The sequence below is a fragment of the Callorhinchus milii genome, unplaced genomic scaffold, assembly GCF_018977255.1.
Source record: "Callorhinchus milii isolate IMCB2004 unplaced genomic scaffold, IMCB_Cmil_1.0 Scaffold10, whole genome shotgun sequence".
NCBI lineage: Eukaryota > Metazoa > Chordata > Chondrichthyes > Chimaeriformes > Callorhinchidae > Callorhinchus > Callorhinchus milii.
In genome coordinates this window covers 7,135,530-7,152,624 of record NW_024704751.1, presented here as the reverse complement: position 1 = coordinate 7,152,624, position 17,095 = coordinate 7,135,530, and the positions used below count along the sequence as shown (strand labels likewise).

General features: G+C 49.3%; 2 protein-coding genes across 2 annotated transcripts; one reads left to right on the top strand and one right to left on the bottom strand.

Moving 5' to 3' along the window:
- Positions 1-2,230: 2,230 nt before the first annotated feature.
- On the bottom strand, positions 2,231-6,428 carry LOC121848066 (gametogenetin-binding protein 2-like). The gene is made up of 5 exons (XM_042338916.1): positions 6,349-6,428; positions 5,972-6,097; positions 5,144-5,298; positions 4,473-4,712; positions 2,231-2,996 (listed from the first exon to the last, which is right to left on the bottom strand). The coding sequence occupies exons 2-5, from the start codon at positions 6,048-6,050 to the stop codon at positions 2,796-2,798; spliced, it is 675 nt and encodes a 224-aa protein (XP_042194850.1). The 5' UTR covers positions 6,051-6,097; positions 6,349-6,428; the 3' UTR covers positions 2,231-2,795.
- Positions 6,429-12,584: 6,156 nt separating this feature from the next.
- Positions 12,585-16,828, top strand: dhrs11a (dehydrogenase/reductase 11a). The gene is made up of 6 exons (XM_007896603.2): positions 12,585-12,794; positions 13,345-13,439; positions 14,147-14,276; positions 14,576-14,668; positions 15,972-16,037; positions 16,425-16,828. Exons 1-6 carry the CDS (start codon positions 12,675-12,677, stop codon positions 16,464-16,466), a joined length of 546 nt encoding a protein of 181 aa, XP_007894794.1. The 5' UTR covers positions 12,585-12,674; the 3' UTR covers positions 16,467-16,828.
- The last annotated feature ends 267 nt before the right edge of the window (positions 16,829-17,095 follow it).

The window sequence follows — 17,095 nt, the reverse complement described above, 5'->3', positions numbered from 1 at the left end:
GGCGGCGGCGGTTGGGGGTGAGGGGGAGAGGACCCGGTGTGGTTGGTGTCCGTGTGAGGAGGAGAAAGGGAGGGGGGGGGGGTTGGTCTCCGCTCTCCGGTGGCGCCCGCGGGGAGGGCGGAGGTCACAGCGGAGGGAGGAACGGAACGGGACGGGACGGACGGACGAACGAACGTGTGAAGTGAGTGGAAAGCGGCGGCGACGACGACTCTCTCGCTCTCTCTCTCTCGCTCTCTCGGCGCCCCCGACGCGCGGCGGCTTCTGGGATTTGTAGTCGCTCCGTACCGCGTTCCTCCCTCCACCGACCCGCCTCCCGCCGCGCCGCCCGCACTACAACTCCCAGCACGCACCGCGCCACGGGCTCCCGCCCCCATCACCCCCCCCCCGCCGCCGAGGGCCGCGCACGCGCACGCCGCCCGTCCTGATCCACCCCCCCGCCCCCCCCTCCCCTGTCGCCCCGCCCCCTCCCCTGTCGCCCCGCCCCCTCCCCTTCTGCTCACTCCCAATGTTATTTACAGTAATAATACTAATAATCCTCGCATTCGCTGCAGCGCCTCGTCGCGCCTTCGAGACGCCTCAAAGCGCTTCAAAGGGATTATACCCCTTTGCGAGCGAGAGACCTGAGTTCAATTCCAGGCAGAGGGCGAAACCTCGGGCAAGTTTCCTTACTCCACACAGAGCCTAATAATAATCCCTCCAAAAACCAAAACAATAATAAATTGGTCATTTTCAATCCACGACTGTCTGTGGGACATTGCTGTGCGCCATTGGCTGCTGCGTTCGCCCACAAAGAAATACAGTCAATTCACTTTACAGTGTGTTCTGTGAAACGCTTTGGGACGTCCTCCCGACGTGAAAAGCGCTATATCAAATGCAAGGATTATTATTATTATTATTATTATTATTATAAGGGGATCGACTGCGACTTCTGCGGGCCAAACGATGACAAAAAAAAAAAGAGTCCAGACTCCCCGAGCGAGGGAGAGGTGAACGGTTACTGCTTACGTCACCACCCTGGTTTCCGTCGAATTGCGCTGGGAATCCAGGGTAGCGCCTCGCAGCACGGTTCCGCTGCTTGCCTTCCGTTTTAATGGCATGGACTTTTTTCCCCCCCCCTTCCACCCCCCTTTAGCCTCTCAAACCCAAAACAAGAGCGCTAGGCGCCAAGATTCCTTTCGTGAATGAATCAGTGTTCTTAAAAATGAATCATTTGCGCCGCATCCGAAAATGTCAACGAGAGAGGAATAGAGTTGTCATTAATCATTAGCATCGGGTGCTAATTGAGCTTTTAAGGTGCAGCGTGGACTTCGCTCACACTGCAAGTACGCATGTTGGGAGGCAGCAGCAAGATGTGGGGAAATCTTTTTAAAAATCATTCCAAACTAGTGTGGACACAACGGGGGTGAGGAAAGAGCAGGGCAATGGGATTAAGAGAGCTCCAGCAGGGGATCTGGCACTTCCACAATGGGCTAAATAGCCTCCTCCTGTGCCATAACAACTGTAAGTCTGCTACACGGGTTGAAAAGCAAAGCACTCCCAATGGGTGTGCAGTTGTAAATTTCTTGTAAAAATTGACAAATGAATTTGTGGCAATTAGATCCCAAAATGTCAACGTTCGAGACAAATAGAGTAACAAAACCAAACATTTTTTTATCCTTCCCTGAGGCAGCTGGTATTTTTAGTTTGCAAACAAAAACTTAATTGACAAATCTACTTCCTCCTGTAAACAGATTAACCTTTGCCTTGTACTTTATTGCATGAGATATTAATCCTTTATGAGTCGAGTCAAAATGAGTTAAGATTTTGGACTTTTTGGGGGGAGAACGACCTTTCCCCCCACAATCCCAAGGAGTGCCCTTATCTTACAACATGGCTTGGAAGAAGTAAACTACAAATGGGGAAATGCCAGCTATATGGGATTGAAAAGATTGCTTTTTAAAAGAGCCAGCACAGACACAATGGACCAAATGACCATCCGATCTGTACATTTCTATAGTTAAATTTCATTAGTTAAATGCTCCAAGACACTAGCCTGCTTGAAAGGCACAAAGTCAATGCACGTCCGCATTACATTTGGCCTTGCTTTGCAAAACGATTACCATCTTTAGTGCCAACACATGCACACAGTCTAGCCTCGTGCTCCCCTGTGCACACAGCACAAGTCAGTCACAATCGATCCGTCACAGATGTGTTCAACAAGTAACCACATAAAATTCACAGCACATTTTGCTATGCATATCAATAAATATTCTTTATTTGTAAATTCTGCACTTTGCGCTTGTACACGTTACATCCAAACATCATTTTAAATGGATGTAATTTTTGTAAAACCTTAAATCAGAAGTTTCAATTTTCTCTGTACACATTTATTGGTAAGCTTCTCTCGGTCACTAGACATTTAGTTTTAATTCTCACGGCGAGGAGAAACATTTAGTGAGTGGGAGAGAGGAGAGGAGGCATTGTTCAAAAGTATAAAGTAAGCTCATCTTGCAGACATCTGGCTGGATACTGCACAAGTCTCGAGAAAGCAGACGAGAGCAAAATAAGCCCCCCACCACCACCCCACCTGGCTGCTGCCACCGCCCTCTCACCAACCCCCCGCCTTGCCCTGTCCAGGAGAGTGTAGAAAGAAAATAAAAATAAAAATTAATCACCACACCAACTGTTCGAGATAAAATTATGCAACAGGAAACAAAAAAAATCTAAATTTCTTTTTTAAGATTTGAGAGAAAAGGCGCAGTGGTCACTGAGTGTTTTCATAGAAAAGGGTAGCTTCTAAGGTTGAGCTTTCTTTGCTAGTTCACACCAGCTACCGTCAGCCAGCCATTGCAGAAGTGTCTCTTGTAGTCGTTGGAGCGACAGTACTTCTTAAATTTCTCTTTGAGGAGCTGCCGATATTGTTCTCGGTTGACATAGAAAGATTGGTTATTTGCCATGAATGTCTGAATTTCATCCGGGGTGATGGCTTCTTCCTCAGAAGTACATTCAGATTCATCCTGGGAGAGGAAAGAGGGAGGAGAAAATCCACGCAAAATAAGTTAGTATTAATTTGCATTGCAACATGGTTTCTGTATTCATTCCCAATAGCTCCGGTTAGAATAATCTCTGCCAGCATTTGCCAGGTAAAAAGGCAGTTCAAGACAATGATCAGATGAACTTTGGTTGGTTGTTGATGGGGAAGGGTGAAGAAGAGGACAGAAAAAAAAATCAGGGAGAAGGAAGAGGTTAAACCAGACATCGACAGGAACACGAGGAGGCACGAAAGTCGCAGCTGAACCTTTTTTTGAGAAAAAACTGCTTAAAGGTTTAAATAAACAAGGCAATGTCATATGCCATACTAACTATGGTTTAAGAGAAACTAATTGCTTTGAAACTATTTACACTAATGATGGGGAAGGAGAAAAACTGGAGGGGGGGCAGAAACCATTTCCTGAAGTGCCACATCGCTGCAATGGTTAAAGAGTGTGAAAGATCGGGAGAACGGATGTGTTAGCACTTCTGTAGCAGAATACTCGTGAGGCAATCAAAAGGGTTTGTGTATGGGCTGTGGCTGCGCTGCCAACACTGCCTAAAACAGTCACGAGAGCCTGTGGAGGCGTATTCAAGAAATTCTCAGATTGCGAGAAAGAAAGGGGGGGGGGGGGGGTGTTGGAGAGAGAAAGCTATATCAAATGCAAGGATTATTATTATTATTATAAAACTAGAGTGAACATGTAACAGCTCAGTCTTAACACAATGGGCCAAAAAAAAAACACCATTAGTGAAAATCCAATTAAAATAGTTCTTACATTAAAAAAAACCCTAAAAGGAAACCAGGCATGTAACATTTAATTCAGGAACTAACCAACTCCACTCAAGTATAAGAAATCTTGCCTCCCGACTGTAATACTGACTGGGTAAGCTCTTTAGAACCCAACATGTACTCTCTTAGGAGGCAACGCGTGTGTTTTCCATTGATTTCCCGGCACAACAACAACAAAATTACATTTATAGAGTGCCTTTTACTTCGGGAGGACGTCCCAAGGCGCTGACTAAATGGGAGTGGAAATCTCGCCAACTGCCTGGCTATTACTTTCTACCCTTTCCTTGGCACTTAGTTGGCACAGGCCAAGTGATAAGATAGGTCGCAAACAGCAGCTGCCAACATTTGTTTCCTTTCAACTGCAATCCACGAACAACTTGCAATTATTAACGTCTTGCGCACACGAGGCACATCTCACAAAGACAATGGGGATGAACTGAGCATGGAAGGGGAGTTGGAGGACATTGGCCAAATTACATAATAATCACAATAACAATCCTTGCATTTGATATAGCACCTTCACGCCTTCGAGGCGTCCCAAAGCACTTCACAGAATATTTTGTAAAGGGAATTGCCTGTATATTTTGTGAGAAAAATGTCAACGGTTTGGATTCAATGCCTGGCAAGCTTCAAGTTGGCTTTCTTGAGAGTTATCGACATTTGTACTTACAAGCAGTTCCATTAAGGTTTTGGTGCCTTGTCCCCAATCAGGCAGACCCGGTGGTGGAATTTGTGATGACTGTGAAAAATGCTTCTCCGACAGAATCTGTGTGACCCACGCCGCCTGCTGGCTGCCTTTCACCGAGTTACTGCTATCTTTGGCTTTGTCGTGGTGAAACTCATTGTGCAAAGTGTTACCCAAATTCTCTCGTCTGCTTAGGTCTGTGCTGCAGTTTCCAGGAGCTTCGCTCTACAGAACAGGGGTGGGAAAACCGAAGAAAATTCAGATTTTTTTTTAAAATTCTCTTTTGTTAATTATTTCTTCGGCTCAACAGAAGCTGAAAAATGATAATATCAGGGCAACTTAAGACAGATACACGGCACTCAAGTGACTGGCTCAACACTATTCACAGAGGATAATGTTTCAGAGTGCTTACAGTGGTGGGCGGGGTTGGTCTCTCAAGCAGTGCAATCACCATCAATGAATGAGACAAGAAATTCCCTTCAGGGGTATTGTGGCATAGGATTACGTAGTCATACAGTGCGGTGTGCAAACACAGCCCATTATCTAACTCCTCCCACCGTCCCAATAAAAAAAAACCAAAAAGTTGGAGTTGGAATTAAACACTTAAAGGAACCAGAGACGCCACTTAAGAAGCTGCTAAAACACGAGACACTTACATCCTCGTCACATTTTGCACCTTTGTTTTTCTTCTTCTTTTTCTTGCTCTTGCCCTTCGTGTTCTCCTCGGAGGCATTGGCCCAGCATTCCACACAGCTGTCCACCCCGTCCTCCTCTTTGTCCTCCACACAGTGATGGACACAAGCGTCGTCGCCTGTCAGAAGCAAAGGGCAAGCACGTCAACAGATCCGCTATCGCTGTTGCAATCCAAACACTAATACAATACAAAATTACATTTGCATAGGGCATTTCACGCCGAGAGGACGTCCCAAGGCGCTGGGAGGTCTCAAATCTGGAAATAAACTAAAGCAATTCAAACACATAAATTAGAGGAAAGAACCAGAGGTATTTAGCCCATTAAGATCAGCACAGCCATCCATAGGGGCATTTCCATCTTAGCTTAACAAAACTGCCAGAGGTCACACCATTAACTTGGATTTGTACTGCGCTTCGCAAGTAGAATAAAGGTCTGGGCGCGCTTTACAAAATAAGAGGTTAAGTGGTTATAATGCAGGCAAACGCAGCAGCTAATTTGCATCAGCAATGTCCTATGAACAATAAGGTGAGTAATCCATTCATTTGAATGGGGATGAGTCTGAGGAAATAGAAGTCACAAAAACGTAACATAGCAGCTGGTGGTGGGGGGTGGGTAAAGGGGTCCCTTATCAACCTGAATCACAAGGCAGATGGAAGCTAATGAATAATAATATAAAAAGAAAACAAATCTGGAAATAAACTTGTGTTTAATATAGAATGATGTGTTGTTGGCAGTTTAGATGGTGCGCTCCTAAAATGCTCCCTCTCCAGAAGGTCTGCACCACACTAACCTGTTTCGTCGTGATTGCAGATACCCTCAGTGCAAGCGACGTCGGATCCTTCTCGCGATCCAGTCTCACTGCCCTCCATGCTCGACGAGTAACCGCAGTCACTGCCATTACACTGTGGGGACAACCCTGCACGAGAACAACCGGTTGAAGCTTCAAAGCAAATTTAGGAGAAAATTGAGCCCATTGGTTACTCATTTCTAAACTCAGGCTTCTGTCTTGTCTTATACCCAACTGTCTTAACACCATTTTGGCGCTGGATGTAACTTGGAGTCTATTAGCATACTACTGACTTGGAGGAGATACTAGTTACTCACTCAATTAACTTTCAATAGAAACCAGCCACACACAACAACAGTCGGGAACCAGTACGCACGTACCTTTCTTTGTTTTAGGTGATCCCAGTAGATTTTCACTCCCAGGACAGGTGCATGAGGTACTTTCATTTGTAACAATGACTTCAACTGTGGGGTGTGTGAGTGATTGTGTGGGTGTGTGTGTGTGAGATTGTGTGGGTGTGTGTGTGTGTGAGTGATTGTGTGGGTGTGTGTGTGTGTGAGTGATTGTGTGGGGGTGCGTGAGTGTGTGAGTGATTGTGTGGGGGTGTGAGTGATTGTGTGGGTGTGTGTGTGAGTGATTGTGTGGGTGTGTGTGTGAGTGATTGTGTGGGTGTGTGTGTGAGTGATTGTGTGGGTGTGTGTGTGTGAGTGATTGTGTGGGGTGGTGTGTGTGTGAGTGATTGTGTGGGGGTGTGTGTGAGTGACTGTGGGTGTGCGTGAGTGTGCGTGCGTGTTCGTTTGTCACATTTAATCCTGAGTGTAATTTTTTTTTCCTGGTGATTGTTGTTTGTGTCCATGAAACCCCAGGATTTGCATTTTCTTTCAAAAAAAGAAGGAATCCAGTACCTCTCTCACTCACTCACACACACACGTACACACACACACCAATCTAAGTGCCAAAACACTCAGTCTGCCAGCCTTTGCCTCCATTTAATCACATTTCTTCTTGTCACGGAGTGGGTTTCTGGCATATGCTGTGTGCGCTGAGCACGAAAGTTTGTTGCTGAACTCCCTCTCGCTCAGAGAGTGAAGTCTCTAGTTATGATGGTCTGTAATTAGAGGGTGAGGGGTCAGAAATTAACTTCCTAGGATTGTTATGTTGTTGTTGTTGTATGTGGAACTCTCAGTCTGGTTTGGATACTCGTTCATGAGGGTATTATAATAATAATCCTTACATCTGATACAGCGCCGTCTTCGAGACGTCTCAATTGATGGTTTTGTGCATGTGTCAGACACCAAAACAAGTTGACCAAAACAAACCTTGTGCTCTCTCACTTTCACTCTCTCTCATACACACACACACACACACCCTTCGGGACAGTGTGTTGAGATTAAGTGCATTAAATTGAGATTGACGATTAAATCCAATCTTCCTGATAACCTGTGTTGTAGAGTTGTTCCTCCGTTCTCGCCCGACTCCACTGGCTTCCCATCACACAGAGGATGCAGTTCAAGATCCTGGTCCTCACCTTCAAAGCCCTCTATGGTCTTGCTCCCCACTACCTCTGCGACCTCCTAACCCTCTACCATCCTGCTCGCTCCCACCGCTCAGCTCATTTCATATCCCCCGCCTTGCTCGACCCACTATTGGCGGGCGGGTCTTCTGCCACTCTGCCCCCACCCTCTGGAACTCCATCCCACAGTCCCTCCGCCTCGCCCCCTCCCTTGCCTCCTTCAAGCCCCATCTCAAGACCCTCCTCTTCGATCACCCTGCTTCCCTGCCTGCCCTCCACCCTCAGCAATCCTGACCCCCAGCTCGGGTCCAAAACTCTGTCTGTCCGGCGCACTGGGACATCCTCCCGACGTGAAAGGCGCTTTACAAATGTCACTTTGTTGTTGTTGTTTGTTGCTGTTGGTCCATTAATCTGGATCACAATGGAAGAAGTTCCCTCCTCCTTAGAGCTTCCAATAGTGTCGTGTGATCTTTAACATCTCTGAAGAACAGACACTCAAGTGCACACACGTGGTCCCACAGTATTAAACATCAGCGAGAAGCTGGCAGCTCTAGCAACTATGCCTGTAGAAAGTTTCCAGCTGACTGGTTTACTAGAACAAACTGTGCAATTAAAGGCGGGTGAGTGAGCGCGAGATACACTTTTATACCAGATTGTATTGGGCTGAGCCGCCCGGCACAGGTTCATTAGCACCCCAGGTGCCAGGGTCAGATATTAATCACATTCATTGCGTTAGTGCAACGACCTGATGGTGGAAAGGTCGGGGAGGGATCAATACACCACACAGATGGGGTCATGTCTTTTGCACTTTCTAACATTACAAAATACAGGGGGGATATCCAAGTTTTGAGGTGTATTTAGAAACGGGGTGGGGTGGGGAGAGAGGTTCCTGTGAAAGCTGTTTCAGGGAGTGAATGAGGGGCAGACACCAAGAACTGCTTCTTTATCCAGTTAATGATTAATTCTTAACAGTTGTTTCTGGAGGAGGGGGAGTGGGGGGGAGGCCTATTACCAGGAAGGGTGCTGTTACCTCCGGTCTCTTCCCACCTCCCTCCATTTACCTTTAATCCTGACTTAAAGCCAACCCCTACGACCGCACCAATAGTCACTTTGCTCATGTCTGACACCCATTCTTTCTCCCCCCCCCCCCCCCCCCCCCCAAACACTCGACGATGTCTCCCATGTAATGGCCGCTGTACTGCATGAATGCACAGTTACTGTTGTTATGCTCTGATGATTAGATGGTGGCTGGTATTTCCCTTCGTGAGGACCTCCGCCGGCTAAAGGCCCGTCTTAATCAGGTTCTACATGTGATCACATGCTGTTTGTTCATTAGCTTGAACTGGGCAGCGGGTGAATAACAACGTGAATCATTGCCTTCTAGCAATGGGTCCAAAACTCTTGACTTGGGCTTCCTGTTGTACCAGGTTGACAGACTGTAGGTTCTATCTTATCCTGAGAGGTTTGCAATGATCGTGGGTACATTTTGCTGTTTCCTTTGCAGCCAAAGATTTGAAAGCCGCCTTATTTCGCTCCCGCCATCGTTTTGTGTGTGACGCTGTGTCTGTGTGAGAGACTCCATGTGTGATATCACAACAATAATCCTTTCATCTAATACAGCACCTTTCCTTTCAAGTTGGTAGAACGCCTCCAAGCCATTCCCAGGATTTACCGTACAACGTAGGCAGCCAATTTGTGCAAAGCAACGTCCCACCAACAGCCATGAAGTCTGTGCAAAAATTGGCTGATCAATGTTTATCTTTGGGGGCGCGGGGGGCGGTGAGGTAGGATTGTTAGCCAGGACACCAGGAGAGAAAAACTCCTGTCTCTTTTCCAAGTCTTTTCCAAGTGGGCCATGGGATTGTTAACGTCCTCCTGAGCCCGGCACTGACCGGACTTCAGATTATTTTGGCCCATCCAAAGGACGGCACTTTTAACAATGCGGTTCTCCCCTTCCCTCTCCCACCAGCTCTGCGTTGGAGCCTCAGCCTAGACAAGGCGAGTTCAAAGTCCCCGACGTGGGACTCAAACCCATAACCTCATGACTCTTCGAGGGGAGAGAGCACTGAGTCAATCTGTGTTGTCTTGTGTTTGTCCGTGTGCCTACTGTGACCAGGCAGAGTTTAAACTGCTTGCTGTGACATAACCTCGGGGTGACAGTATATTTCAAACACTTCAATTATCCTCATTGCCTGGTAACTTAACCTGCGTGTGTGCGTGGTGGCATCATACCAGAGCGAATGGTTAATCATTTTTAAGCGTTGGGTAGATAACACAGGGTTTAGCCGGCGCTCGGCTCTGATAGAGCGAGGTGGTTAATGGTTAATAGTTAATCTACAGTCTTGTCATCCCAAGGGTTGATTTTCAAAGAGTATTTGGGGTTCAACTTTGAGGCCAATTTACTATGACACCTCGTGCCCTGACTGAGCGCTTTGTGAAAACCCAGAACTTGTTTTGAGTGTATTAAATGTTTGACTTCAGCTCTAGAGGGAAAAGGCTGATCTTTGCCCAGTACGAGAGTAGGATTCGATCATTTTCAAGTGGTAGTTTTGGGCCCGGGCCAGTGCTGAGTTGGCTGATCGCTGCCAGGGCAGTACTAATCCGGACAGACCAAAACACGGGCTGAATGCTGGGTATCAAATGTTAGCTGCAGTGTGAATGCTCCTCACCAGGAGCTGGAGGTGGATTGAGTTACCAGGAAATAAGACAGTCGGCCTCAATGTGTGACGGGTTAGAGCAAGGGTGAAATCAGCCTGGCGCCCCACTTCCTTATCCCCACCTCCTCCTTATTATATAGCACCCTTCATACGGGAGACCCACAACCTCCCAGCACGGAGAGAGAGAGAGAGAGAGAGAGAGCGACCCACTTTGGTAGTCTGGCACCAAATTACAGCAAACGGAAATTGCGCTTGGTTGGTTGGCACCGCTCCTTCAATGGCTTTAAGGTAATCGGATGCCAGGGTTGTTAGCTCAGGGAGGACTTTTATTTGCAATCCGTAATGTTCTCCCTCTGGGCGTATGATGCACTTTCCTCTTATTGCCTGTAATTATACCTTTGAGCCATTGATAACAGTGGGCAGAGAGAGAGAGTGGGGGTGGGGGTTTCAGTGGGTAGAGTTCACGATTGGGAAGTGGAAGGAATGGGGTTGGAGTTGGAACAATCAAAGGTCGTGGAGGATGTAATCTTGATTCTGCTCTAAAAAGGGGAATTCTCGTGCTTGGGGGAGTGGGGAGAGATGGAAGAGGCGAGTGGTGAAGGGAGGGAGGGAGGAGGAGGTGGGGGCAGAGAGACGCAAGGGTGTGGAGGGATTTGTAGGTGAGGTGAAGCGTCTCACAGGATTCACTGTAAAAGGGTAGTGACCCGGTGTTTTGCGAGCGAACACGGCAGCCGAATTTGTACATAGCAACATACACCAAATGCAAATATTGTTTGTCATTTCTGGTTATTATAATTATAATGATTAATCGCTAGAATTGACGTGGCCAGCCCTGCGTCCCCACAGCAGAGTCCGCTTTGAATTCGGATCGACCTGACTTCGGTCCGTGTCCTATTTTGCGGTGCCTTTTATAGACCCCTCACTGTGCGACTGACGCCTCAACGGGTCAACTTAGTGCAACTCGAAGGTGGTTGCATAACTGGGGATTTGAGACAGCAGATGGGAAAGATCTGATCTCTTGGCTTCACTCTATCTTTACCTCTGTCTCTGCTGCTGCGATCTGCTGGATGCTTTGTGTGTCAGCCTGGCGCAGTGGTAGTGCTCTCGCCTCTGAGTCAGAAGCCTCATGTTGGAACCAACATAGTCTAAGCTGACGCTCCAATGCAGTGCTGGGGGTGAGTTGCATTGTCGGAGGTGCCGTCCTTCGGTTAAAGATCCCTTGGCGGTATTCAGAAAGAGAAGGGAGTTTCTCTCTCCTGGTGTCCTGGCCAACAATCACCCAAATGAAATGAATTGGTCGCTCACTCCACAGCTGTTTGTGGGACACTGTTGTGCGCAAAACTAGCTGCCACGTTTCGCCCATAAAACAGACAGTCACTGCACTTACCACTATATTCGGGGAAGCACTTTGAGACGTCTCAATGCCGTGATAAGGCAGTGTGTCAAGCGCAATCATTGTTATTATTATCATTGGGGTCCTTCTATCTTTGCTTGGAGAGGGTGGGGTGTAAAAGCTCAGTAGCACCAATGCCCTCACCCCAACCCCCACCTCCCATATGCACCCCAACTGGCACATTAAGCGTTGGGGGAGGCGTTCAGAACCCAAAACACAAACTCGCGTTGGGTTGTCCACGCAGGTGGAGTGAGTGGTAGTGACTTTAATGGGGGGAGGAAGTTTCGGACAGAGTCACTCAGACAGAGTGATGTCTCGAATCCATCCGAGTCGTTGCATAAGTTTTGGCCGGAAATCTGCCCTCTCCTCCCCTGGGGAGGTATATGTACCGCACAGTTATTCGGGAAAGGTCACCCCCCCCCACCCCGAGCCTTTGTTCGGAGTTGGCTTCGGAGACGCTTTTAAAGGGATTAAATTGGAATCAATTAGCAGTTCCAGTGTCAGCTGCTCAGCCCTGCACTGGACTGGACCGGCTGCACAAACACTTCTCGGCAGTTGCGCTGTGTGTAACCTCAAGCCTGGCTGAACACTCATCTTGTCATCATTTGGCAGTCTGGCTCGGTCTTTCCCTCCCTCCCTTGCTTTCTCTCTCTCTCTCTCTCCTCTGGATTGGGAGGTTGGTGCATTCGACCCCCCTTCGCACATACGCACACCTGGCTCCCCCCCACCCATCCTCGGCGGCTTTGAGCTCACTGAGCAGGAGCCCCAGTTGTTAGTCGACTGGCGGATCGCTTTCCGGTGCTAATAATCCCTCCACAAAAAAAATGTGCTCATCCGACCCACGCCTGTTTGTCGGACACCACTGTGTGCAATTGGCTGCCACATTTCGCCCACAAAATAGAAAGTCACTCCACTTCACAGTGTATGGTGTGAAGCACTTTGAGACGTCACAACGATAGGGGCGGTATAAAAAATGCAAGTTGTTTGTCGCCGAGCCGGGCGAAATTACACCCATCTTAACCCTCTCCCCTGTTCCTCTTTGGGTTGGTGTAGAAAACGGCGGCGGAGTGTGAGAGCGCCGGTTACCCCGGGACTCTGATCCCTTACAAATGCGACCTGACCAACGAGGAGGAGATCCTGTCCATGTTCTCGGCCATCAAGACCCTCCACCAGGGAGTGGACGTCTGCATCAACAATGCCGGCCTGGCTCACCCTGAGCCACTGCTCTCCGGGAGGACCGAGGGCTGGAGGAACATGATCGCTGTGAGTCATCACCCGAGTGGGGTGACGGAGGGGTGGGGGGGGGTGTGGGTTGTGGGGTGTGGAGGGCCTCGTTTTTGGGGGCAATTTGTTTTCGATTTTTTTTCCGCTTTTGAATAATTTTCCCCCGAAAAGTTCTTTAAAGTTTTTTTAAAAATTTCTTTTTAACATGTTGAGGGGAGGGGTGGGGGGGTGTTGGGGGTGGGATGGAGAGGGGTGTAATTATTTCCCCAAACACATGACCGAAGTGAAGAATCAAGCGAGTCTCCTCGTCCCCGGGTGTTTTGGCAAAACGATTCCTATCGACATTAATTATCCTAAGGAATGGGTGAGAGCAAACACCGCAAATCTCGCTCTTAACCACGCCACGCCCCTCGGGTGGGTTACGAACCGCTATCGAGGGCTGAACAACAACATGAGCTTTTGAACACGTCCTGGGCTGGTGTAACAATAACCCAGGGTATTACCCAGTGCTTTGGGACATGGATGGGGGTGGGGGTTGGCAGGGGTCCTGCCCTGATCTGACCTGCCCGTCCGTTGTTCCTGTGCCCAGGTGAACGTGATGGCGTTGGCGATCTGCACACGGGAGGCTTACCAGTCAATGAGGGAGCGGAATGTGGACGACGGTCACATCATTAACATAAACAGGTAAGAGACTCACTGACCACAGAGCTGGGCCGGGCGTGGGATGGGGTGAGGGATGGTCGGCGCTAGCACCTGGAGCAGGCCAGGGTGGGGGAGAGGAAAGCTCCATTTAGAGAGTGATGAAACATCTGGTATGAAATCGATCGGGTCTCTGTGGAACCGTTCGGTGCAGTAACTCGGTCTCTTGTGGCGAACGGTACAAAGCCGGAGAGCAGGCCAGGCCCCGAGGGGCTGTGTGTGTGTGTGCGTGTGTGAGAATTTCAGGTGTGTTTGAAATTCTGGGAATTCTCCAAGACCTTTAATAGGGAGAGAGAGAGAGAGAGAGAGAAAGAAACCAAAGTGGATTTAGGAAACGATGCTTTCCGCAACTAATGCATTCGCAAGTCACGGTGTGGTTCGCGCGCACGTGTGTGTGTTTGTGCACGAGCGCCGTCAGTGTGTTTGTGAGTTGTGCGCACACTTGTGTTGCTGGGAGCAGTGGGTTTTGTTCCCCCTTGTTCTGTGGAAGACGAGGATCGCGAGCGAGCGACGGCTGCCAGGCGGAGTCTCCCTAAACTCGTTTCCCGCCCGCTCGACTCCCATCCCTCAGTCACATCTGCAACCGCTCGTGTCCCGAGGTATGGATCGGTTGCTCTGGCTGTGGCACCTTTATGTCCAGTCGCTCGCAGTAAAGTCTGATCCTCTCTCTCGCTCCCCCGCCCCAACCCCAGCATGTCTGGCCACCGGGTGCCGAACTCCCCGACCATTAGCTTCTACTCGGCTACAAAACACGCGGTGACCGGCCTGACAGAGGGGCTGAGGCAAGAGCTCCGGCAAGAGAACACCCACATCAGGGCTACGGTAAGAGCTGCGGGGAGTATTGGTGGTGGCGGGGGAACGGGGGGAGAGGCAAGCCCCAGGAAACCATTTTGGGGAGGTGCAGGGGAATAAACAAGCCCGGTGTGTGGGGGGAGAAGAAACAAGTGAGGCTTGTGAAGTAGTGTGTGAGCGGTGGGGGGGGCTGGGGGCTGGGGGTGAGGAGAGAGATGTTCAAACGCAGTGATGGGGCATGCGGCTGGGGGGGGTGGGGGCGAAGATGAGGAAGAAACAGTAACCCTCGGGTTGCTTTGATGATTAACTCTCTGCCCCGCTCCCCGCAGGCTATATCGCCGGGGCTGGTGGAGACGCAGTTTGCTTTCAGGCTGCATAACAACGACCCCGAGAAAGCTGCGGCCATTTACGAGAGCCTTAAGGTACGCAGCGCTCGCTCGCTCTTGCTTGTACACGATTTAGATCTTTGAGTCTCCTCGCGTGGTTGTTAGCGCGCTCGCCTCGCAAACGACAGGACCTGGGTTCAATTCCCGAACAGGGCAAAGCCTTAGACAGGTTTCCTTACTCCACTCACTTCTCTTTACCCAGCACTAGGTAGGAACCCGGTTGTTAGTTGATTGGCCCTTCGCCCCCAAAAATATTATAATAATTTAGTCACTCGATCCACGACTGTTTGTTGGGACGTTGCTGTGCGCAATTGGCTGCCGGGTTTCGCCCACAAATGACTTTACAGTATGTTTTGTGAAGCGCTCAGTGGCATCTCGAAGACGAACCCATTTTGGGGAGGCGCAGGGGAATAAACAAGCCGTGCGTAAATGTAATCTTGTTGCTTTTTGTTGATGTCTCAAGCACCGCGATCGAACCAGATAACGGATGACTTTTGATTTGCTGTCTAAATTCCATTTGTGGCAACCTGCCTCGGTATCTCCTCCGCCGCCCCCGCCCTCCCGCTCACCCACTTCTTGGAATGTGCCTGGAGCCTGGGACTGCCCGGGCTGGGTGCCCGGGAAGAATGCAGAGCAAGTCAACAACGTTCACCTCTGCCAAGTCCAAGTGCCCGCCTGCCTGGGTTCCTGGGAAAGCGAAGTGCCGGCGGGTTAACAATAATAATATAATGATCATTAGAAGACATTGCAATAATAACCCTTGCATGTGATACGGCGCCTTATCACGTCATTGGGACGCCTCGAAGCGCTTCACAGGAGTAAAGTATTAATGTAATAATAATCCTTGCATTTGACGTAGCGCATTTTCACGTCTTCTCGACGTCTCAAAGCGCTTCACAGAATATAGACCGTATGTTTGTGAGCGAAAAGTACAGTCACTTTGCCAATGCAGCAGCCCATTCAAGCTGTGAAGTGAACGAGCGTTTTTAAAGATCCCATGGCACTATTGGAAAAGAGAAGGGACTTTTTCTCTCTCTCTCTCTCCCTCTCTCCCAGTGTCCTGGCCGACGATCCACCCCCACCCCAGCCCCAAATAAAATTGGTCGCTCACTCGCTCCACAACTGTTTGTGGGACATCGCGGTGTGAAAATTGGCTGACGTGTTTCGCCCACAAAGCAGTCACTCCACGGTATATTCTTCAAATGCAAGGGTTATTATTGTAATGTCGGAGCCCAATGTACAACAACAACTTGCATTAATATAGCGCCCCTCACAAAGGGCAGCGTCCCAGAGCGATTGTGTAAAGAATGTCTCTCTCTCTCTCTCGCTCTCTCCTCAGTGTTTGAAGGCGGAGGATTTGGCACACGCTGTTGTTTACATACTGAGCGCCCCTCCACACGTCCAGGCAAGTGGCCGTCTGCTGCTCTTATGGAAGCTGTTCAGTGATTTATGTTGCAAAACACTGCAAACGAGTCACCGCCAGTGGCTTCAATTCTCTGTTCCCCCCCCCCATACACACACACGCTCACACACGGACACACACACTCACGCGCACTCACTCACGCGCACTCACTCACGCGCACTCACATACCTGAAGCAATAAGAAATCTGAAGTTTCAATTTACGAGGGTTTCAACAAGATTGGATTGTAGAATTTTTCTTATAGAAATGCATCGTGTTTGTGTGTGTGTGTTTTTTTGGGGTGTGCGAGTGTGATTTTCGGGGGTCTGGGGGGGGGGGGATTACCCTGTACTGTGATCGATGGTCACCTTTGTGTCGTTTCTCTTTTCAGATTGGGGACATCCTCATGAGGCCCACGGAGCAGGTGATGTAGCGAGGTGTGAGGGGGTGGCGGAGCGGCGAGTGTGGTGGTGGCGGGGGGGGGGCCGCGAGCAGGACACAGTGCTCCCCCACAGCCTGGAGACCTCCGCCGAACACGAGTGTGTGTGGGTGTGCGTGTGCGAGTGTGTGTGAACGTGCGTAAGTGTGCGAGCGTGCTTTTTTTAAAAAAAAAGACTTAACAAGAAGTGAAGGATTGTATCTGGGGTTTGCCACCCACACCCAGCGCTGTGCTGATCAGAAACACACGGCCAGCGAGGTGGAGATGTTCCAAAATTTATTTTGAAGCGTTGACGCTGAATCTCCTTTATTCCCCGCTTTCCCCCGCCCCCCCCCCCCTTCTCCCCTCTCTCCAAACACACACCCATTCCTCTCTCCCTCCTCGTTCGCTCCTCTCCTCCTCCAACACAGTGTTTGTGACGCTGGCCGGAAGCATATCAGTGCCAGTCGCAGAGAATGTTGAATTCTCTCCAAATGGAGTCCTCCTGTAGCCTATTGTTTTATTGGTAACCGCGTCGGGAAAAAAATAACGCTCAGAGTAATTTGGTCACTCAATCCACGACTGTGTGGGACGCTGCTGTGCGCAACCGGCAGCCGCATTTCGCCCACAAAATACAGTACACA